Here is a 24,299-nt window from a genome sequence, read left to right on the forward strand (position 1 = left end):
GAATGGTTTGGCCATTACGTATATAATGTCTGTATTTCCGGCGCGGTGTCACTACAATACGTGAAGTCTGCTTCGTATTTTAAGAGTAATGGAATTTTATTCTTCCGCACTTTATTTTTCTTTCGCGAAAAAGCGCGGTAAAGGTCTATTGTTGGAAGTAAGGCAGCCTTTCTTTCTTTCTTTCCGTCTTCTATTTGCTTTGGCTCGTCGTGTTTACCTAAATCTAAAAGCAATCCACGTACGCATTCATAAAGACCTTCTCCTCAGTTTCCGCGAACTCATATATACGAGAAAAGCATTTTAATTATCGCTTGTTTATATAATACGCCGCTCTCGAGGTGGAGGCTCCCTCTCATACGAACAAAATATTTATTTATTCATCGCCAGCGTACCCCAATTATATATATTTATACGTCTATAATTGAGATATCGTCCAAATTAATTGCCCGTATTAACTCCCAATTTATCAAATGTACCACGCGCGGAATTCTTATTTGAAAACCGCGTCACGATAGAACGCTATCTGAAGAAAACGGGGACGCAAACGATAGTGGTCAATTTTAGCCAACTCTTTCGAACACAGACGCTTATAAATTAAATTCGTAGTTCACGACGTGTGTACTACCTCCGTATTCAATAACGAACTCAAAATTGGAGGCCCGGCCGAGATGAAAGGCGAGAGAGAGGTGCGAGATACGGCGAAATCGCGGTAATTTCTGATTTAGTGGGGAAAGCGACAAGCCGAAAGGCTATAATTAGAAAACGAAATCGTACATGTAGAATGTAACGAGCGAAGGATAGATTGGCTCGTTCATCGGGCCGATTTAATTGTCATTATCGCGCGGGAAGCCGACGGAGCTTGTCGCAATCAAGGCACCTTCGCTGCCTTAATAGCAATGAACGAGAGTGTATCTAGAGAGACGACTTAGAGAGGTTTAATTCCACCGAGATACACTATATAGTCGTCGCCGATGCCTCCCCCCTTCCCATTTTCACTCGAGACATAAGAGACACCACCAATTGTAGACGACTGGCGCGTATGATGTACGTAGAGAAGAGGCTATCTGAAACTATTCTAGTTGATACGCTCCCCGGCCATATATACCGCTGAGAGGATCTCAGTTTGAGGATTTCCCATTCTCCGGCTTCAAACGATTTCGTCCCTGCTTCGTCTTACCTATTATTTCAAGGTGTCGCCGATGTAATTCATCTTCTTCCGCGGCGAGGTTAGCCCCTTCTAAAACCCGGGGTAGGGTGGGGGGGGGGGGGCTGGAGCTAGCACTCTCTCCGAAGCTAGAGATCCCGGGTAACGACGTTAAGAGAGCAGCGTGCCGTGAAATAAGGCAACTATCGAGTTAATTCGACGGCGGTGGTGGAAGAGTCGGAGTGCGTTAGTGGAAGCTAGATAGGCGCAATCTTCGAGTTGACAGACTCGGCTGAGATGTCACCTCATCGTCGCCGTAAACCGCTCGAAACTGGCGGTTGCGCGAGGTTCCCTTTCCGGATCCCTTCGAGCGGCCGCGTCTTTCAATCTTTCCATTCGCGGCCGAGCCATTGTTTTACGGGCCAGGCATCGCAATCACGAGCCCGGAGCGTCCCAGTCCATTTATCCCCTTCTCAAATGACCCGCTTTCGACGCGCGTCTCGAATACGGTCCCCCTTAATTTCATTCGAGAAATAGCGAGAGTGAAAGGTGGCCTTCACCCAACAACGCTCTCTACCAACAATCGCGACCACCGGCGTCCAAATTGTAGCGACCGCCAGAAACATAAACCCCCCAAAACTTCACCTATACGAGAACACTTCCTGACATTATTGTTAGTGAATAGGAAGGGTTATATATTCTTGAAAGGGAAACCGAACACCTTATTTAAAAGACCGGCTCTCCGAATAAAGAGGAGGCCAGGGAATGGAGCCATTTGTCCGTAGCCCTTCGAAACAGCCCCAATCATCTATAAGGAGAAGCCCACGTTCCGAATTAAACTCGAAAGACCCGACGTCGTCCAGTAGCAGACTTCACCCAAACACCAGCCGTCAATAAATAGTCCGATCTCTAGCTAAAAGCTCGGATCTCGGCGGAGTGAACTGGATGGTTAAATTACGTAAACAAGAGCGGCGTGTACGTCCGCTTCTGTCTCTTAATTATAAACAACCGCTACATAATGGAGAAAAGAGGCCTTCGCGGGTAAAATGGCCATGAAAGAGGCAAACCCTTTAAAGACGCGCCACCGCCCCCTCGTTTAGCGGCGACCCGATTCGTCAAATAAGCTTTACGAGGGGAACTAATTTGTCGTTCGCGAATAGGCAAATACTTACGATTGCGAGGAAGAAAATATCGGCGTACAAAGGACGAAACGGCATTACGTGATTGTATAAACCTAGAGCGAGTATAGCGTGGCAATTTGCATTCGAAGGAAGAAAATGCGTCGGCACGATTTCCGCTTCCAATAAAACGGAGGCGGTTTATCCGCGCTCGACTCCTGTAGGCGGAGAATACGAATAGAAAAAATAGAGACAAAGAAGCCACTGACCACTTGGACAGAAAACACGTAGCCGTTTTCGACCATAAAGAAAGACCGATAACCGTTAACTAAATTGTATAGAGGGTTTTAAAGCCAATGTTCCTTTCTCCGTACGGCTAAGCTATAAGACTGACCAAAGAATGACACCTTTTCTGTATATACCGGCCACGTGCGTCTCGAATAGAACAAAAGGTCCAACTATTTTAGTTTCGAGGCGCGAAGAGCCCATAAAGGAGTGGAGGAACTGCTACCGATATTACTTCCTCCCTCTTCGGAAGGTTTTGAAATTTCGACCAATAATATAAAAAGGTTGGAACGTGTAAAGAGTTTCGATAAGAAAGTAAACAACAACTCGCAATTTCGAAGAATGAAAGCCTTTTTTCGTTTTTCTTCGCGGCAATCCCACGCCGAGAAAGTCGTACTTTCTCCTTAAGAGGATCATTATTTAAATGGAACGTTAACGAAGCTTTCATCTATTTAAGAAGCGAGTGGGTTTCAATCAAGTTGGCCTATATCGATAAAATATTTGCTATTTGCTAAATTAATTTATAGCTCCGAAAGAACGCTAAGCACTGCCAGATTTATTTATCGAGGAGCCAAGACATGTTCGCTCCAGTGACATCACCCAAGGAGATAAGTAAAATAGAAAAATAATAATATTAATAATAATCATATTTAGTTGTTTTTATTAGCGACTTGCACAAAATTACTTGTTAAAAAAAGGGGGGAATACAACGATGTTTAAAAGTGCGCAAGAAAATGGTTGAAATCAAACCATTTTCCCCCTCCCCCTTTTTTTTAAAAAAAGTAATAATATTAGTTTATTTCGCGCAAATAAACGGTAACACAGTATTGAAGTATTTGCACGCGAGGTCATTCAGTACAGCTGTACATCGTTCACAGGGGCTTAAGTGTTTTGATTCGGTGTAGAGAGATGTCGAAACGGCTTTTGTTTACCATTTTCCACGGTAACCGTGGGATTTATGCGGGAATGGATAGAATCGGATTTTTTCCCCCAAATTTGGTTAGAGAATGGATTGAAAAAATATTTTGATAGAAATGGTAATTTTTAATGCACAAATTCTAATAATAATAATAACTTGATTTGACAACGTGCGCGTTCACTTACAAGGAGACGACCCGAGGTGATAATCACCGATTCGGTTCAAAGTCGGGTATAATGTACACCACTATGTAACTTGAAAAACCTGCAAAGGAAAAGTTGCGACGGGCTTTTGTTTTGCCATGGCAACCGAAAACGTTTTTTACACCATGATTTGGAATTATTTCCATTGAAAATAGCATGGGAATCTGAAGGATTTTAAGGGTCCCCCAATTGACCAAATTGCATTTAAACTTGATTAAATTAAATTTTTTTAATCAATTTATATGTATTTTTAACGTTTTTGAAATTTTTTTAAAAGGTTAAAATCCTTCAGATTCCCATGTTATTTTCAATGGAAACAAGTTGGCAAGCCAAAATATACCTCTCCTCGGAAGAATTGTCCCTAGTGGTATTAATTTCTCGAGATAACCCTTAAAGATATATGTCCGCAATTTAGAGTTATTTGTTAAAAATGCTATCCCAGTTCTATCCCGCCCGGTATAAAATTTAAATTATAATTAAAATAATTGAGACGAAACGACCAATTTTAATTTATTCAGAATATCATAAGTTAAGTAGTTACAGCAGTGAGTTAGACGTACTATAACAATGCACAATTGAATTACACCCTGTTTACAGTACAAGTTTATCAGTTGAATATAATACGAAGCAAATTTTAATGAAAGAAATATCTACAGAGGGTATTATAACGACCGTTCGCTTTTTGGTTTCTAATTTTAACGGAATAAGGCCGATTTTAATTAAACGATAGATTATCGAAATTTTGCTAAAAGAATATTCCCTAGGGCCGCGCGATAAATTTACGAGATTAATTTCCCGTCGCCGTTATATCGAAAATTTATTTGGTTCGGGATTGCCAGAACTGTAATGTCGTGGGCGAGTGATTAGAAAATAAAATTGCAACCTGAATTATGTAACATTATAAATGTTTATTTTTATTCAGAACAGTCTCTGGAACGTTCTAGATTTAACTTTCATCAATAATCCAACAATATATATCCCTTCTACGTAATTATACAGAACTGGTACTCAAGTGTCTAAGACTAGATTAGATTTGTCTTAGTTCATCGTGATTGAAACATAAACCAAAACACACTTACTAAAAGTAATTATCATAAATTATACTGAGTAATTTTAAACTCTGTCTTAATTAACAGCTGACATATGTTCGCTACTAATTACTTCCAATCTACTTAATAAGCCTCACAGGTTTAGTTGATAATTTCAAGGGTATAATTAGGTTATTCCAATTCAAAAAATAATAACAATCAATTTTATCTTACATCTGACTTGAGTTAGTTCTCAATTACTTTAACACTTTCAGTCTTAAACACGCACTGTTCATAAACCTATGTCCATTCACTCACTTTCCAAACGCGAAACACAATTTAACTCTTTTCTTGACCGAAGACCGAACATACTAATTACAACCGCAAAGTTCGTCATAACTTTTGACCGACACCAGGACCCCGTCCTGTATTAGTTCGTTTGTAAGCCAAGAACTAAGAGAGAATAGATCTTCTATATTGACGGCAACGGCCTTATATACTTTTATTTTGTGTTTGTTTTTTACCCGTCGAGATTTGACTAAAGTTCGAAAAATTGAAGAGATTATATTTTTTACCCGGTTTGATTGATAGTTCTCCACACGGTGGCGCTCTATTATTACTTTGATTTTATTTCCGCGGGAGTTTTGAATAATTATCCTTTTTCTAAGCGTTATTAAAAGGTAACAATGAACTACTTTTTGTGTTTTAACGAAATTTTGTTAAGAATTTAACAAAACAAAAAACCGTACCAAAGAATAAACAAACAAAGTTCAATAAACAATATATACAGATATTGTATTAATCCGTTTAGTAAGAAAACCCGCCTTATTATAATGGTATTAATATTTTCCCTGAGGAAGTCAATGGCTCGGCGATGAGCTATCCGCATTGTTACAATGCGACCCGAGTTCATTTCCTGATCACGATCAAATTAGAATACTAAAATATTTAATTAAATATAAGATTAATATAATCTATAAATATTTAATTAAATATAAAATTAATATAATTTATAAATATTTAATTAAATATAAGATTAATATAATTTATAAATATTTCATTAAATACAAGATAAATATAATTTATAAATATTTAATTAAATATAAGATTAATATAATTTATAAATATTTCATTAAATATAAGATTAATATAATTTATTAATATTTAAAATGATGTAGAATAAATTATAGTACCTAACATTCGCCAAAGCTGTTTTTTAGAAAAACACCGTAATTTAACAAGCGTTGGTGGCTGAGTGGTTAGAGTAAATCTCTTGCACGAGGCAGACCCGGGTTCGATTCGCGGCCGGCGCCAATAAATCGCAAATTGATACTAAGACGAATACCGTGTACAATTGGTGGAAACCCTGCCATTGGACGTTGAGAGGTTGCATAACACTCAGCACTCGGTCCGTCCCAAAGTCATTAAGAAGAAGTTGGAGAGGCCCTTACACAACAGACTCAACATCCACAACCAATCTAACACAAACGAAACAAACTCAACAACCACAACCGTCATAACACGAACGCAACATCCACCACCATCATAACACAAACTCAACAAACTCCACACCCACAACCGTCATAACACGAATTCAACACCTACAACCGTCATATCACGAACTCAACATTACAATAACTAAATACCCAATCAAGCTGAGTTAAAACCGTCACGACGGTGATAGTTATAGAAAAAACACCATCCAAACCAAACCCATCCGCAAAATAATCCGTTAACGCTCACCGTCACACGGTGGTTGTGCCATTACTACGAAAAACTGCGAACGCAGAGATTTCGAGACATTGCGTACATGGATTAACCTTTGCACGGAAAATGCGAACGCGTTCGTAGGGCAGACAGACAGACACGGTGATTGTATAACCCCTCCTAGGGAACTTTGTCCCCTCGGAGAGGTAAAAAATCCAAATCATGTTGTCAAAAACGTTTTCGGTTGCAATGGCAAAACGAAAGCCTGTCGCAACTTTTCCCTTGCAGGTTTTTCTAGTGACATGGAGGTGTACATTATACCCGACTTTGAACAAAATCGGTGATTATCACCTCGGGTCGTCTCCTTGTTAGAGCTCGGGGAAACGGATAAATTAACCGCCAAAATTTCAATTAACCATAAAAATTGGATTAACTGTTTATTTATGGATATTGGATATTATATGCAACTAACAAGTTTTTATTTGGATAATTTTCGGATATGGATATAAAAGAAATGAACGGAAAATTTCTTATCCGAACAATGGATAATAGTAGATTTTAGAGGATCGGTAAAAAGCCTGGTTTTTAGCCCCCGTAAACCAATCACACTAAGGGAGTCGTCCAAGGTTATTTGAAAAAACTAGTATCGCTAAAAGTGGACGATACTGTTCGAAAAAAGAAAAAAGATAAACACGAAGTACATTTTTACGCCAAAAGGTATTTTTTCACGTTTTTATAGATTAAATATGATATACTAAATATCAGTTGATAGTTTTTATTGAATTAAAAAACCAAAATTAAAAATTACTAAAATATAAAGCGCAAAAAATTACGTAACAATATCAACCGCATTAGATTGCCATTTTGAAATTTTAAGATCACGTGGTACAAACGACCTTGCAAGACTCGGAGTCTCTCGAGCTGATTGATACGCGGGGAAAAATAAAATGCACTGTGGAAGGGTATCGAAAACCTGTCCTCTTAATTTACTGTCCATGTCCGAACGCCGCGCCCTACCGGTTCACTGCAAATTTTCCCCTTGAGGTGGTGTGTCGCTTGAGACTGTAAATTGGTTTTTATAATTCGGGAATCATTTTCTTTAACCTCACCTGTTTTATTCGATTTGATCGAAGGTTGTAGTGTAGGTAGACTAAATTATTTAAAAACCATATTAGCTGGGTGAGCAAAATGGAAATCAATTTTACATTTCTAAATTCTTTATCGTTGAACGACTTGAATCATATTAGGAACTTTATTTAAATGTGCTGTCAAGTAAAATTGACTCCAAATACACTACGCCACGTTCAAAGTCAACTTCATTTGACAACACGTAAAAATCGGCCCTGCCCTTATTGTTTTAAGTTCAGTACCGTACGTTGAATCAGATAGATGACCTTCGTGATATCGTGCTGGGAAAACGAAGGGGTGTCGAACCGGCGATCCCCCGTGTTTTACCGCTACTACATCGACCAACAGAGGGTAGTACCGAGTAAGAACTAAATAAAGAATGTCCGCGAGTTCTCAATCCTTCATTAAAAATAAATCCCTTTCTCGCTTCAGCATACATAATGTAAAAGTTTCGTTACATCGACTTTCTACAACTAATTAAGATAATGAAGGTTCCAGGGTCGAATTCGATACCCGTACCCTGTTCTCGTGGCCGCTTCGACCCACCCATCGCGTCAAGAAACACGAGGATATATATAGAAACCTTTCTGTTAAGGAGGAAACTTTAGAGGCAAAATTCGAACGGTGACGATAGAAAAATAATGAAAGTCAGCTGAAAACCCGTCGTCCTATAAAATGTTAATAAAATTCAATTACAACCGCCTCCGAGGCCACCCTTCTCCTACTTCGCCAATGAAAAAAGTTATCCCAAAATCTTGATTAAAAACAAGGAGAAGCTAACTCGGCTTTTCAATATTAAGAACAACGATTTTGATCGATCTCCTTCGAAAGATATACGCGTCAGACCTCAAAGTAAACTGGATGCTGGGACTAAACATCCGATTCAGCGATCAGAATGACTGATAGGCCTTTTCCCCTTTTTTATTCTCTTTCGGAAAACTACCTTCTTTACAAATTGGATACCGGCTGCGCTCCCTGTAAATTCTCTTCGCTTAATATATGCGAAATTGGCGTAGTTACAAAGCTCGTTCGTCAATGTAAAAAGTCAGCGAAAAAAAACTTTGAAACTCGTTTCTTTAGAATATAAATGGTTGTTACGGAGACGGGCAAACTATCTAAAACGTTTCAATTTCCAATACAAAAACCACTCGCTTTAGATGCGCGTAAAAAAACATTTGTTTCCTTCGCAATTATTTACATTGTTTCAAACATATATTTTGGTAGAACCAGCAAAATTTTAAACTGTCAGCTATTACAGGTAATGCTGAAGTGGCTTGTGAGGTTTTTACCGAGGGGGTAGTCACCCGTAAAATTTTTGTACACCTGATTACTGATTTTTGAAAAAAAAATCGGTGATTTCCACTAATTTCGCTGTGATTTCCACTGATGTATCATAATATATCGGCGACTTCCACTGTTGTATCATAATATATCGGCGACTTCCACTGTTGTATCATAATATATCGGCGAATTCCACTGTTGTATCATAATATATCGGTGATTTCCACTGATGTATCATAATATATCGGTTATTCCACTGATGTATCATAATATATCGGTGATTTCCACTGATGTATCATAATATATCGGTTATTCCACTGATGTATCATAATATATCGTATTAGCCTAGCTGATTATTGATTATTAATATATCGGTGATTTCCACTGATGTATCATAATATATCGTATTAGCCTAGCTGATTATTGATTATTAATATATCGGTGATTTCCACTGATGTATCATAATATATCGGTGATTTTCACTGATGTATCATAATATATCGGTGATTTCCACTGATGTATCATAATATATCGGTGATTTTCACTGATGTATCATAACATATCGGTGACTTCCACTGATGTATCATAATATATCGGTGATTTTCACTGATGTATTATAACATATCGGTGACTTCCACTGATGTATCATAATATATCGGTGATTTTCGGTGATTTTCTTTAGCGATTTTCCGTGATTATACCTACTATTTGTACACCTCGGTTTTTACACGCTAGTAGCGAGACTGAATCTACAGATTTTAAAGGGCAAACAAATTGCATATTTTATTTATAATTTTTTGAGCGTAACATTAGTTACGTTCCATCGAGACTGAACGAGAAAATGCTATTATCGCTTTACCAGGTACTACAACAACGACAACTCACTAGTATTATCCCTCTCTCTACAGGTGCTCCGCAAAATGTAATCAATGGTGGTTCTTTCCGGAATGAGCGAATCTCGGTAGAGGTTGCTGTTCCTGCGGGCTAGAAGAACATTTTCTCGGGGGAGCGGGAGGGTGCTGTGACCGGCCACCAAAAAAGGACGGCCATCAGCTGCGGAAGGAGGAGGACAGCGTAGAATGACGCGGCCCACTTCGGGGCTCGCGTGCAGAAAATCGCCATCCGTGAGAGGGACCCCGAGATCTTACACCCGAGAAACGTCGATCGTCATTGAGAACATTTTCTTCTTGCTCATCTTCGAAGGTAAGCGCCGCTATTAAAACCCCGCGCATGGTCAAGGCTCCCCAGACTATCAAACGGCTACAGTCTAAACACTAAATATCTATTTTATCAACTAGTCTAACACGCGATAGTAATGATAATAAAAAATAGACCACCTCTGTAAAAATGTTTTAACCGCCACGCACCGGGAGCTTAATGCGAAGACGCCTACCAAGGGCTCTCTTTGAAAGGAAAACCATGTTCCTCTTTTTGAAAAACCAACGAAGCGTTCCCTTAATTGAAACATTTTCAATATTTTTTCAATGTGGAAAGATCAAACTATGATAACAAAGTGATAAAATTACTAAGAATAACGAGAGTGTATAGCGTTTTAAATCCATTTAAACCAAAAAAGAAAATCCGTTTCTAATATTAAAGGTTTACGAGTTAAACCAGACGATAATATTATAGGTCGTTCCGTAAATTAAGCATAATCGTAGTTGGGCTTCGAGAGGTCCCGAAGGAGAACATCCCGTATAGGAGAAAGCTCGTCTTTGATCTACGGCAAAATGCCGTCCATTCTCTCGACTTTACAACGAGCGAGAGCGAATAAATAAGGGAAGATAAGTGACCCTCGAGGGACGCCTAAGAGACCAGCCAGCTCGAAATTCGCCCATTATAAAGAGCCGTCCAGCAACCCATAATTTCAACACCGCGAGACTAATGTTCCGGCCTTCGAAACTAACATACTTCCAGCGCCCCCCCCTTCCGCGCGTTCTCTCGTCCCCTCCCCGCCCTTTGCACCGCGATCGATTAGGCCTAGATTTGGATAATACTTTGCGCCGGTAATTCGGACAAAACGAAAAGAACAGTTTCGAGAATAAATACCCCTTCCAGCGGCGGGCTGGGTTGAGGGGAGTCCCTACCTTCGCTGATTAGGACAATCCCCCCTTTAATTTAAATTCCGATCGATGAAGCGACGAAGATAACGAAGGTTGTGTCAAAGTCGTTTACTGGACGGCGCTTTCTACCCCTGAGGAATATATCACCGGCTTCTCTCGGGTTCTAACTAGTTTACATTTTGCGCCAACTCTACAAAAAGACAAACGAATTTCGGGAGAAGAGCCTATTAAACTAAATAGGGCGCGCCCTAGTGAGAGCTAAGGGTGCTATACAGTAATTACGTCATAGAAAGAAAATCGCGTAATGGTTTCATTATTGGCCGACATTGAATCACGGGAAACGAAGAAGTAAGTACGAGTCCCTTTTGAGGGGCATGGCTGACTATGTACCGAATGAAAGGAAAAGAGGGGATAAATGTTGACTTTATCCAATTCGGAGGAATACGGGGGGGGGGGGAGAAGCATTAATAAAACAATCACGTTTCGCTCGCTAGTATGTAGTTGAAGGTAAAGGAGGGAGAGGAAAAGACTGAATACGAGCTCCGAATAGCGAGAGGCTTCCTTTCGGATCGATCAGAAGCCGGGGTAATTTAGGTCCGGCCAAATCCGAACAATCTGTTCGTTTCACTAAATAGTCACTCTAGGAAAGTCCGGAGCCCGCACGATCTACACCGAACCAGAAGATGCGGCCGGCGTGCCTCGATCGTTCGTCTTACCCGCGACCCGATAGACATACATCTATATGAAAAGCGGAACGTACGGAGGACTGCCCTCCGAATGGAATATTCCCAGCGATTTTGGGACTTCGATTCTGATTAAATCGTCCCCGTTATAAATTTCTGTCCCGCTACTTTTATTTTGGCAGAATAACCGGGACGGAGGGAAGGAAAGATTTGTTCCACTTATAATTTATAGCGGAGGGGGGATTGAGCGTGACTCGAACGAAGGGCAGCCGGCTCCTCTACTTAATGGTAGTAACAACCGGCGCGCGAGGACCCTTGGAAGACTAAGAGGCGAGGAGGAGAACTTAAGGGGAGCGGGGCTCGCGAAGGAAGTTATATGGCCCGAAAGGTCATTTGTGTATACGACTACACACATGCTACGAGAAGAACACGACACAGCCAGCAGCTGCGAGATCGTGGTGGATTTGAGAGGTAATCAGCTCTTGATCCGTATAATTTCGACTAAGCGATTGATTTTTTGAAACACGCTGGGGCTCTGGCATCCCCAGCGCCTCATTAGGCAAAGCCACCTTCTCTCTCTCTCTCTCTCTCTCTCTCTCTCTCTCTCTCTCTCTCTCTCTCTCTCTCTCTCTCTCTCTCTCTCTCTCTCTCTCTCTCTCTCTCTCTCTCATTCGATTATATAATAATAATCATGAAATGAGAAGGCGCGCCATAATAATCCTTTTTTCTTAATTCCGTTTAAACCATTTCCTCCCGCTTTCCAGTGGGCTGCATTCTTGTCGATTAAATATTTTCCAAAAACGAGTCCAACACCTAAACGCCCATTAACTTCAATCGATAGCCTCCTTTGCAGCGTGCCGTTTCGTAGTTGTTAAATTTAGGTATATATAATTAAGCTCGCCGCCGATCCGCCTCCGCGTACTCTACCAAACGCTAGTCACCGCGGAGTAAGTTTGCGATCCTCTACTAACTTAATTGCTGGTTATATACGTTCGCGTAACGGCTTGCTCTAATATATCATAATCAATTCGAAAAACAAAGTGGAATAATTGAGATCCCTGCCTCCGATTACATTAAATTGCAATTATAACGACACGTTTTAAAACGGCTCGTTTCTAATCCAACACGGTGCCGTTCGCATTTACTAGCAATACGACCGTGAAATATCAGGCCAATGTTTGGACCAAATACGAACTGAACCCAACTATAAATTCCAAGATAACAGACCAAACCCATCAAGTAGATTATATCACGCTCACCCAGCCTAAAAAAATAGCTTTTTTTTAGTATTTTCTAAATCGCCAGACAGAAGGTGCACTTTTTGAATATTGGTATGGTGACCTACGAGTATTACTCAAATGGTAGATAAGATATTTTTGAGAAATATATCGTTTCAGTTTAATATACAATTAATTTTAATAATTAACCAATTAACTAATAATTGATGTTAACGGTAATAGTAAGTGTAGGGAGGTGTACGCAATTAAACCCGTCCACCGATAATTGATATAGGTCTGTGTGGTTCCTTGATTATTTATTTTATTTAAATATATTTACTGATAACCAAATTGTATAGCACGTTAATAGGTTCTTTATTTATACTCGGTAATTTTTCCATGAATTCTTAGAACTAAAAGAAAAAAAGACAGTAGAATAGGCGCGAAGAGAAGCCCCTTTAAGTCTGGCTTTCCTCTCAATGTGACCTCTAACGAAGCGGAATGGGCTAAAATAACGCGGCGGCAACGTCAGACGTTCGGTATTCATTTGAAATCGAGTTTGGGGTCGTTTTTTGCTCGATTACTTTAATAGGGTTTAAATAGCTTTGGCGTTCTTTCCCGACTGGCTCTTAATAAAGGCTTTTAACTCAACCATTACTTTCGAAAGGCGACGAGAAGATTCATCGAGGCAAGTTTCGAGAAGAAAATAGTCCGCATCTGCCTTATACCGTTTTACGTCGTCTCCTTCATCGAGCCTCAAAATGTTTGAGGAGCTCGGCGTGGAAGAGCTCCGCGCGGGTAACATCGCGATATACGCTATAATAGTTGTTGGGGAAAGAGGACGGCGCGTGTGTGAATAGGGCCGTTAAAGCGGGTTATAGTCGGATAAAACTAAAACCCTTAAAACGGCTTATGGCGTAATTGAGGCGTTAATAGCGCGGCGTCGGCGCGCGTATTCTCGGGGTCCCGAATTCCCTATCGCTATATATTCATTAGTTCTAAGTGGAAGGCGATGTTCCCAAATATAAAGAGTAGCCGCGCCGCCGTTAAAGAGAGCGACCATACGCCTAAGAGCGACTAACCATAAAGAGACACGTTCTCTCTTTTCCCTCTGCCCATTCCGAATACACCCGTCAGTGATCTCGAAAGCGTTGGCGGTGCGAATGATTCTCATGGACGTACCGAGTCCAGCCGTTTTGGGGGAGTCGGTGGAGTTGACCTGCAGCTTCGACATGGAGAACGACACGCTCTACTCCATCAAATGGTACAAGAACGACATTGAGTTCTATCGATACGTGCCCAACGACTGGCCTCCGGGACAATATATGCCCATACCAGGAGTCAACATTGACGTAAGTCTTATTCGAGCTCTTTTTAAACTACCTCGTTATTGTCCCGTTCGCATTGTCAAATTTGAAATTAGTCAGATTTTCGCAAAAGTGTACGCGTTAATAACAAAGCGACAAATTTCAATCACGCGGGCCAATTAAATTCTGGAGGATTCAATGGCGTTGTTAAAACAAATTGGGCTGAAATGGAAAACACCCTCCTACGCATTGTAACCCGGCCACCTGAATTAATGGCTTCAAAAGTCGCTTGATGACTTAGGCCTAAGGTGGTGCCTTGGGTATTAGCCTAGCTGATTATTAACTCCATACCCAAACCCCAAGGGAGTCAACAGACTGTCTCATAATAACACAATTTTGGGTTTTTGGATCGTGTGCGATAAATTCCTATCACTCCCCTAAGCCTCGGCTAGCTAAGTCAGTGTCCAGATGTTTTCTTTAAATTCTAAGCGGTCAATTTTCGTGTGGATTACCATTTTTTAGGTATATTAGTTTTGCAGTGTACCTTTTCGTAACTGATAACATATTCTTCAACTTTGACCATCTTAAATCTATTGAAACGCAAAAATGGTTGCCGGAAATTATTTAAGCCTCAGGCACCTAACAGCCGATAAATTCCTATTGTAGCCAGAAATGTAGTATATATATAGAATTCAAATTGAAAATTAAATCTTTCAAAATTTAAGCTCACTAATCCAGTCTTATTCGAGATAGTTTTATATGTTCCAGCTCTTTATTCTAGCTAGTGTATACTACATATTTCTGTACTTGAATATACCACAGCTAAAGAAGTCTGGCAAGACATCAGTCTACCTTCAACATGTGGACATCAATAGCTCGGGAATTTATCGATGCGAAGTATCCGCCGAGGCTCCTTCATTCCGTACAGTCAACGCTAGAAAGAAAATGGATGTTTATGGTAAATAAATTTATCTCTCAAACTAAATTATACATAATTGCTTACAAATAAAGTACGAAATATGTGGCTTGTCGGGATTCTACTGCACCACGAGACTGATTAAACAACCAGGAATAGTTCTCTTACTTTTCAGTTGGAGTTTTTGTTTCGAACAAGGCCGCGAGAGTTTAACCCGACTCTTAATCTTTCCTTTTTAAGTCTCTTGAAACTTTAAAACTCGAAACTCCCGGTTTAAAATGATTTTGGCCACCAGAGGTCAATGCGAAGAAACGTTTTACTAGAGAGAACGTATCTCTGTAGTACCCTTTTTAGACGATCATAAAATAAGCCCATTTTAGTTTATTCTGTGCCTATTAAACCATGTTTAGACTCCGTTTACTAAACCACAGTTAACTTTCTACGAGTATATTGGAAAATTTGTTTTATTCAACCCGGTTTTAATTGGCCTAGTATGAAAAGGGTATTACTAGTTACAATCCCCGGTTTTAAAATAACTTTGGTTTACTAAACCCTGTTTAACCAGATTTAAATCCCTGTTTAACCAGATTTAAAACCCTGTTTAACCAGATTTAAAACCCTGTTTAACCAGATTTAAAACCCTGTTTAACCAGATTTAAAGCCCTGTTTAACCAGATTTAAAACCCTGTTTAACTAGATTTAAAACCCTCTTTAACCAGATTTAAAACCCTGTTTAACCAGATTTAAAACCCTGTTTAACCAGATTTAAAACCCTGTTTAACCAGATTTAAAACCCTGTTTAACTAGATTTAAAACCCTGTTTAACCAGATTTAAAACCCTGTTTAACCAGATTTAAAACCCTGTTTAACCAGATTTAAAACCCTGTTTAACCAGATTTAAAACCCTGTTTAACCAGATTTAAAACCCTGTTTAACCAGATTTAAAACCCTGTTTAACCAGATTTAAAACCCTGTTTAACCAGATTTAAAACCCTGTTTAACCAGATTTAAAACCCTGTTTAACCAGATTTAAAACCCTGTTTAACCAGATTTAAAACCCTGTTTAACCAGATTTAAAACCCTGTTTAACCAAATTTAAAACCCTGTTTAACCAGATTTAAAACCCTGTTTAACCAAATTTAAAACCCTGTTTAAAGTTCCATAAAAAATTATTTAATGATCAAGCTAGCTTTGTATAGAATACCAAAATATTATACTCGAACTTGACATACAAACGTCAAATATCTAGAGAACATAATTAAGATTTAAAATCCTGTTTAACCAGATTTCAAACTCTGTTTAACTAGATTTCAAACACTGTTTAACCAGATTTCAAATCCTGTTTAAACAGATTTCAAACCCATCCATTTTAGAAGATGGTTAAATTTCCATGAAAAAATTGTTTAATGGTAAAGCTAGCTTTGTACAAAATACAAAAATAATATACTCGAATTTGACATACAAACGTCAAATATCTAGAGCACATAATTAAGATAAACTTCGGCACTTTAAATTCTAACGTCTTCATTCCAAAATTTGGATGATTAGAAAAATCGTTAATTTGGCTCCGAATGTCAAGTTTGTAATTTTTTGTGGTTTGTTCAAACTGTCTTTGATTTAACAAACATTAATGGTTGTAAGGTCACAGGTCAAATATTAAAATTCGGGTGCCATCACGACCAAAGGTATCACTTATGTATAAAATTTAATTCTTATCGCAAAATTGATACCAAACCTACCAACATTTCGCCAACTGAGTGTCCTACTAAACCTCCAATAAAATTCATAAATTGTCAATAGGTATCCGACTATCGTTTTATCAAAGATTATAAAGAAGAAGTATGTTTAGTAGTTACAGGGCGATAATCCGTACAATTCATTTTGGGAAATGTTTATTGTAGCCAAATGTCAGAGTGGCACTTTGCCGTTCCCTTTAAGCAAATGAAAGGACGTCACTGCCGTGTTTGTTTTAGTAGTTATATCTTTGCCATTTGCCGAAGAGATTAGAGAAGGAGCGAAAAACCTGGATATTTTCCCAGAACTCTATCTCCATCCTCGAGTTGCGTCGAAGCGAAGATTTCTTATAGTTTGGCAGTCGAACAGCCGCGACGCTAAAATCCAAATAGAGAGAAGATCAGGGCTAACTCTCCCAACTATAAGTTCGGTATTTACGGAAACCTTTTTTTTTGGTGTCTGCCAAATAGAGGAAGCGAAGCCTAGCCAGGGTGAATAAACGCCATCTACCGACATTATAAACTCGGTTAGGCGTTCCTTCCACCGTTATTCTTCCTCTTTTTCGCGTGAGTGGCGTTTAAAAGCTAGGTGGTGACGGTAATACATGGGGTGATTGACACCCTATCCCTTTCCATTAACGGACGCCTAACAGATGCGCTTCTCCCCTTCGCACACCCACGCCCCGCGCTACCCCAGAAATATATTCGACAGGGGCGCGAACGTTACCCCTATATATACCCCTTCTCGCTAGCCACATCGCCAAACCCTTAGTACCAGCGATGCCTTTCCATAATGGGGTCCAGCCACGTATACCGCGGTTTCCCAACATCGGAAAGCTATGGGGAAAAAAGAAGGGACCCTATTATTAGGTAATATATCCACGAGAAAATGGCGGGGTTGGGCCGCCCAGCTGACCGATCGATATCAACGGTAATCGATGTTTCGCGGAGAAGAAGAAAAGCTTGAAATTTTAATACACAAGCGCGAAAACAACAAAAGGATCGTGGCGCTACGAAGAAGACGCTTATCGCGGCAGCCACACACAATCTCGTAAGTGGCTGCGGCCAAATACACGGGTATTTACGAGAGGAGATTAGCATTTACGGAACGTAGCGGAATACGTGAATCGAGTACGTAAAACCAAGATTCCACAGATTTCGGATATGGTCGAGAAATAATTGCGTACACCGGCAGCGTCTAAAGCCAGCCTGGATCGTTTCTTTTTTACGTTCGGAAGTTCCGGAATAGCCCGTCCCTCTCTCCTTTTCTGTTACTTTCTCGCGGTCTGCTCAAGGTGGAAGTTTCATCGCGGCTGTCCTTGTTCGTAGTTGGAATAGAGCACCGCGCGAAGACAGCGTCCTTGGCCCAGCGTGGAGGCCTTTATTTCCGTAATAAGCGCGCCGGAGAAAGAGAGCGTCAACTTTTAAGAGGGATTTCCAAGTTGATGGGCCGAGATGGCCCGATTTTACGAGCCAGAGCTGCGCCCGAGCCGGGTCATTAAAACTTGCCAGACCATAATTAGGTGTTGTGTCACGTCCCTGTCGATCTCCCCACCCCCGGTCTTATGGCCCTCTCCTCTCGTGGACCGCGGTTCGCTCCGGGAACCGCTTCCGAAGAAAAGCATTTTGGCGGAGGAAAGTAACGACGACCGTTACGTAAAACAGCTCCGAACCGCGACGGACCATCAGCCAAACACCTTTATATATATATATACCTTGGCAATTTTCGCGCTACCGTATCGGTATACCTTAGTAAAGCCACCACACACGCGACATTATGAGGAAACGCGGGCTTCCCATTCTCTTCCTATTATCCATTATTCTCCATTGTAGCGCCCGTTACGCGCGTAAAAGAGAAGGACATTGAGGAACGCGCTTAAGCCGCTTAAAGGTATAATCGCGGGAACACTTCGAAGGCAGAGGGTTAAAGAATGGCACTTTTGTCGGATTAATGAGTTGACGAGTCAAGTACGAGATTTACGATTCGCGGATCGTAAAAGGACGGCTAATTAAAGTCTTCTCAACGCGTTCGCTTCATTGTCTTTCCCTCGCAGTGGTGCCGTCTGAAGGACCCAAAATCACCGGAGGAAGACCCAAGTATCAAGTAGGGGACACGGTGGTGGTCAACTGCTCTTCGGTCAAATCCAAGCCGGCCGCCACCTTGAAATGGTACATCAATGACGTTGAGGTTTGTCTATTGTTTCGCGGTTATTTTCCAACCACGTATCTGACTTTTAAAGGATTAATTTTGATTATTGATGTTCAACCGCAGGCTGGTCCCGAGTACGAAAAGGAGTACTCGACGACGCTGTACGCTGACGGATTGGAGTCGTCCACGGTCACCTTGAGGTTCGTGGCAACGGCGAGACAGTTTCGCGAAGGCAACATGAGGCTCAAATGCACCGCTAACATATCCAGACTGTACACCATGAGCAACGAAGAGCTCGTGTTCGATGGCAGGCAACAGAACTCCGGTTTTCACATTGAAACCTATCCCAAAGAAGGTGAGATTTTTATCTATTTGACACTCATCGAAGAAAGTCACTTGACTCTCCGATCGGAATTTCACTTGACTCTTTGATCGGAATTTCATTTTAAATTAAATTGAAAATAAGATATTATACTATACTTTAGCTTACAGGACTATATGACACTCTATGATTGAGATGCTTTAAACAAAACTATTTATCATTGTACGATTTAGATACTTTAGATCACAGAAATATATATTACTGTATGATTGAAATGCTTTGTAATACAAAACTATATATTACTGTATTATTGATATACTTTAGATCACAGAACTATATATCACTGTATGATTGAGATACTTTAGATTATAAAACTATATATTACTGTATGATTGAGATGCTTTATAATACAACACTATATATTACTGTATGATTGATATACTTTAGATTACAGAACTATATATCACTGTATGATCGAGATACTTTAGATTACAGAACTATATATTACTGTATGATTGAGATATTTTATATTACAAAACTATATATTACTGTATGATTGATATACTTTAGATTACCTGACTATATAATACTCTATGATTGAGATACTTTAGATTACAAAACGAAATATCACTAAATTATTGAGATACTTTAGATTACAAAACCTATATATTACTGTATGATTGAGATGCTTTATAATACAAAACTATATATTACTGTATGATTGATATACTTTAGATCACAGAACTATATATCACTGTATGATCGAGATACTTTAGATAACAGAACTATATATTACTGTATGATTGATATACTTTAGATTACAAAACCTATATATTACTGTATGATTGAGATACTTTATATTACAAAACTATATATTACTGTATGATTGATATACTTTAGATTACAGAACTATATATTACTGTATGATTGAGATACTTTAGATTACAAAACCTATATATTACTGTATGATTGAGATGCTTTATAATACAAAACTATATATTACTGTATGATTGATATACTTTAGATCAGAGAACTATATATCACTGTATGATATTGATATACTTTAGATTACCAGACTATATAATACTCTATGATTGAGATACTTTAGAGTAAAGGACTATATAATACTCTATGATTGAGATACTTTAGAGTAAAGGACTATATGACCACTTATGCTTGAGATACTTCAGATTACAGAATTATATATTATTGTATAGATGCTTTGGCTTACGCGAGGATGTAGTAAAACTGTATAACATATTCAAATTTAATTATATTTGGATTTTTTGTGTCGTTTTTCAGTGAGAGATAGCTCGAGTTCGAGCTCGCGTGTGGTTCCGTGTCCTATGACCTTGCAGTTACTGCTGTTGCTGGCGACCATCTTGTGGTCGATGTCGGCGACGAGAGGCTGCCGCGGTGCTGATTTACAAAATGACGCTAGACGAGCTTCCGCATTCCAAAAGGTCCGAGACAAATGAGGTCGAGAAAAGAAAACGGAACTGAACGCGCTTCCTCTCCGCGCTTGATCCGAATAACGCGACGATTGGACGTTTTCTCATATTTTACACGAGCTTTGAATATGTCTCAAAAGAAGGAAGACAGCTAAAAGAGAGAGAGGAAATAATGAACCAGGCTTAACTGTGATATCGACCATCAATTTCGGAAATAAACTCCACGTGCCTATTTTTCTTTCGAGTGTCGATCGTTAAAAATGGGAGAGAGAGAAAAAAAGTAAAGAATATAAAAACATTGACGCGCTTTTAAACGAGGGGGAAACTGGATCTCATCGCAAACAAAAATAAAACAAAATTTAAAAATAAAGTAAAAAACTCGTTGTGTCGGCGTTGTTTATACGAAGACTATAAGTCTAAAATCTCCCCACCCTTCCCCCATAAAAAAAAGTGAATTATCTGGAAAATAAATTCCAAAGGAAAAAAAATATCGCATTCTTATTTTGGTTTCACATTTTTTGGTTTCAGTCTGAAAGTAATCTTCTATTGTAACAATGTTAGTAAGAAAGAGATGAATAAAATAATTATTCTTCTTAAAATTGCTTTTTTTTATAAAAGGGGAACCGCCAAACTTTACCTACTAACATTCAAAAACAGACGTTGATAAGTTGTACGGAAGAAAATTTTAAGCTATTGTTTCCAAATGACCACTTTCTGAAAATATAAAATAAAACCTGTTTTGGGTGCTTCAAGTTATTTCGTAGCTGTTAGTGTTTTTAATTAAGATCTTCCAAGGTAAAACCACTTCTTAAACATCTTTACACCGATCGCAGGTAGGTGAAAGTTAGTACAATCTTTGCTAATAATAAATCTGTAATCAGTTATGTAATCACTTCAGTACAGTCCAAGCTACAGGCTTGTTTACCGATAGCGGGAAGCAATCAGACCCTAAGGTCTCCTTAAAATTTTAAAACACAAATAAACCGACATTTGGGGAAAGCTGTGGCTTTCCTATTTACCATTGGAGATTTACGAGTTGAATTGCCGTGGGCTTATATACCGTAAATGTAGTATACCTTTTCGAAATAAAGCCGGCAACCGAACTAAAGGAACAAACCTGTAGTTGGTGCGCTTTGCGAATTGGAACTGAATCCATCGATATTTAACCGGCCTGAAAATTTATAATTTTTTTAAAATTATTTCGCTATGAATACCAATTTTTAATAGGTGTTTCTATAAAATATGGGAGGTCATGTGACAATATTTTGTCTACGTCACTTAGCTGTGGCTGTTGAAGGTAGAGAGCACGCGCGTACAAGTAAAGCACTTAAATAACTGGCGCCCGTGACGCGGATAAAAACATTTTATACTTCTAATTTTTATTGTTTTATTTTATAGAAACACCTATTATTATTTTGTTCTTTATTTTTGTGACTGTGTTGCGTTGCAAAGCAGATCCTTCGCAACGACACTACATTAGTTAATAATTACCAGCGTTCATAAAATGTAACTTTTTTTGGAATAAAGGTCATGTCAGTGGTAAATAATGAAAAATAATGGAAATTTGACATAGGAAAAATATTTTATTTTTGTATCTGTATTACATGGTAATAGCTATAACTTTTAGCCATGAATATAAAACGAAAATATTTATTTGTTTTACAAATTGTTTCAAACTTTTAATCATCTGACCAAAGTGCAAAAAAAATAGCCATTAATTTCATATATTTACGAAAAAAATATAATAAAGAGCCCAATTATTGGCAACCCTGCTTGGGATAATTACAGAAATAGCCAAAAATTGTTTTTATCGTATTTCTTTTGAAAAATGTATTATATTTTTACATTTTCTAATATTTGCCACTATTGGTCAATTTGCCACTAAACATCATAATTTGCCATGACACTTTTTGCCACTATTTACCACAATAAATGTTAGGTGGTATTTACCACCCCGGAGCACTGACGTCCCCACTAATCATGATTGTCTACGATTGTAAACACGGCAGATTTGGGATCTTCGAACGGGATTCGTAGAGACTTCTGGTTTCACCAAGATAAAATGGCAATGCATTCTAGAGTTCTCGTTAAAACTTTGCTTAACCCCTCTAATGGAGAATAAACCCTTAATCTATTATGTATAATTTGGCGAACTATTGCGCGTACGAACTAGTACGAGATAAAACTGGTCGAATATATAAAATCATAATCCAAGTTCTTAATCAAATATTAGCGATAGAATAGCGGGCGTCGTATCTTCCAGAAAATTATGGCCCGAATATAGAAGCTTCAATATTTAATGGAAATCGTCTCTAATCAGAACCCAGATATGACGAGTATTATCTCTTAGTATGTTTGATGGTCGAATTTCCACGTGCCAAGGAGGAACCAACCCCGAATTCGGAGCGCTCGAATCTCGACGTACAAGTGCGGGAGGACATAGGGGCCGCGCGAATCTTTGGCGGCATTAACATTGTTTACTGGAAGGAGGGGGAAAGATTAAACAGCTCACTAGAAAATTCCTTGGCTTTATTTGGTTCGCGAACGTAGCCTCAAGAGACACGCGCGTTATTACCTCAATGCTATTTCATGTTTTAGCGGCGCGTGAATCTCCGCATTCAAATCGGGAGCATCTGCCCTTCAAGAATTTGCCCCGCGAATGTCGGCAATTTCTCCAGAACACGGTCCTTTAAAACGGACCGCTTTATTAAGTCCTTTACATCGAATTAATTTAAATCTAATCGGAGCTCGCGAAAAATAATGAGAGAAGAAAAAGTTTCAAGTTTAATTAATCAAAAACGTTTCTCTGATTTCGCGATTTCAAAAAAATGAAAAAGGATTTCACTTTTAAAAGGAAAGGACTTCGTACCTCGCGTTATCCGAGACGAAGTCGCTGATGAAAAATAGGGTTGAATTAAAAGCGGCGCCTTTTTAGCATACTCCAAGCATACTGGGAAACGGAACCGAAAAAACTACCTTTAATTAAAATTCGAGGATGCTATTAGGAAGTCTATCCGTGAATGGTTGAGTTGGTCGATGGCGAGAAAAGTTCAAATCTGACACCGCTTCTTTTGGAATCGCATCTCAATCGCATTTTTGGAAACAAGATACGCGGGCTCGACTTAAACCAAGCGTGAATTTGATTGAAATTTTAATCACTGGAGAAAGTTTCGCGAGTGGGTATTCACTGAAAATTTAATTCTTCACTATTTACAATTAAAAAAAAGCGTTTTTCCTAAAAGGTCAAATTCAATATGGGTAAATATTTAACGGCAATATTAACCGAAATATTTACATCAAAGGATGGAGCACGTCGTCAAACTGGTTTCCCAATTCGGCCCTTAGCTACTAAACTCTCGTATATTTTAGCGTAATACTCGAAAGAATAATACCTCGCGGGTACAGACTGAGAAGATTAGATAGCATCAGGCGGTGAGAGTGGAAGCAGCTGCGTACGCTAAATTCCGATCAAAGTAATTGGAATTTTGTCTTATGACTCCGAGAAAATAAACTGTTTACGAGCTAACGTACGGAAACGTAAACGTCTTTCATATATCGAGAGTTAATATCCGTTCTTCAGCGAAAAGATCGTCAAAACCTAATTACAGTTACATACGAGAATAATGGTTTCAGCTCGCTTCCAAA

At 39.1% G+C, this 24,299-nt stretch overlaps 1 protein-coding gene across 1 annotated transcript in view; it reads left to right on the forward strand.

The window, feature by feature from the left end:
* Nucleotides 1-21,121, forward strand: part of LOC149932339 (uncharacterized) — a 49,399-nt gene extending 28,278 nt beyond the window's left edge. The window contains exons 2-7 of the mRNA XM_090155536.1: nucleotides 9,722-10,016; nucleotides 13,914-14,128; nucleotides 14,906-15,041; nucleotides 18,787-18,920; nucleotides 19,005-19,236; nucleotides 20,506-21,121. Coding sequence (XP_090011662.1) covers nucleotides 9,893-10,016; nucleotides 13,914-14,128; nucleotides 14,906-15,041; nucleotides 18,787-18,920; nucleotides 19,005-19,236; nucleotides 20,506-20,681 — 1,017 coding nt within the window. The 5' untranslated portion in view covers nucleotides 9,722-9,892 and the 3' untranslated portion in view covers nucleotides 20,682-21,121. The remainder of the gene's footprint in view (nucleotides 1-9,721; nucleotides 10,017-13,913; nucleotides 14,129-14,905; nucleotides 15,042-18,786; nucleotides 18,921-19,004; nucleotides 19,237-20,505) is intronic.
* Nucleotides 21,122-24,299: the final 3,178 nt, after the last annotated feature.

Source organism: Leiobunum rupestre, chromosome 8 (genome assembly GCF_980474605.1).
Source record: "Leiobunum rupestre chromosome 8, qqLeiRupe1.1.hap1, whole genome shotgun sequence".
NCBI classification, from domain to species: domain Eukaryota; kingdom Metazoa; phylum Arthropoda; class Arachnida; order Opiliones; family Sclerosomatidae; genus Leiobunum; species Leiobunum rupestre.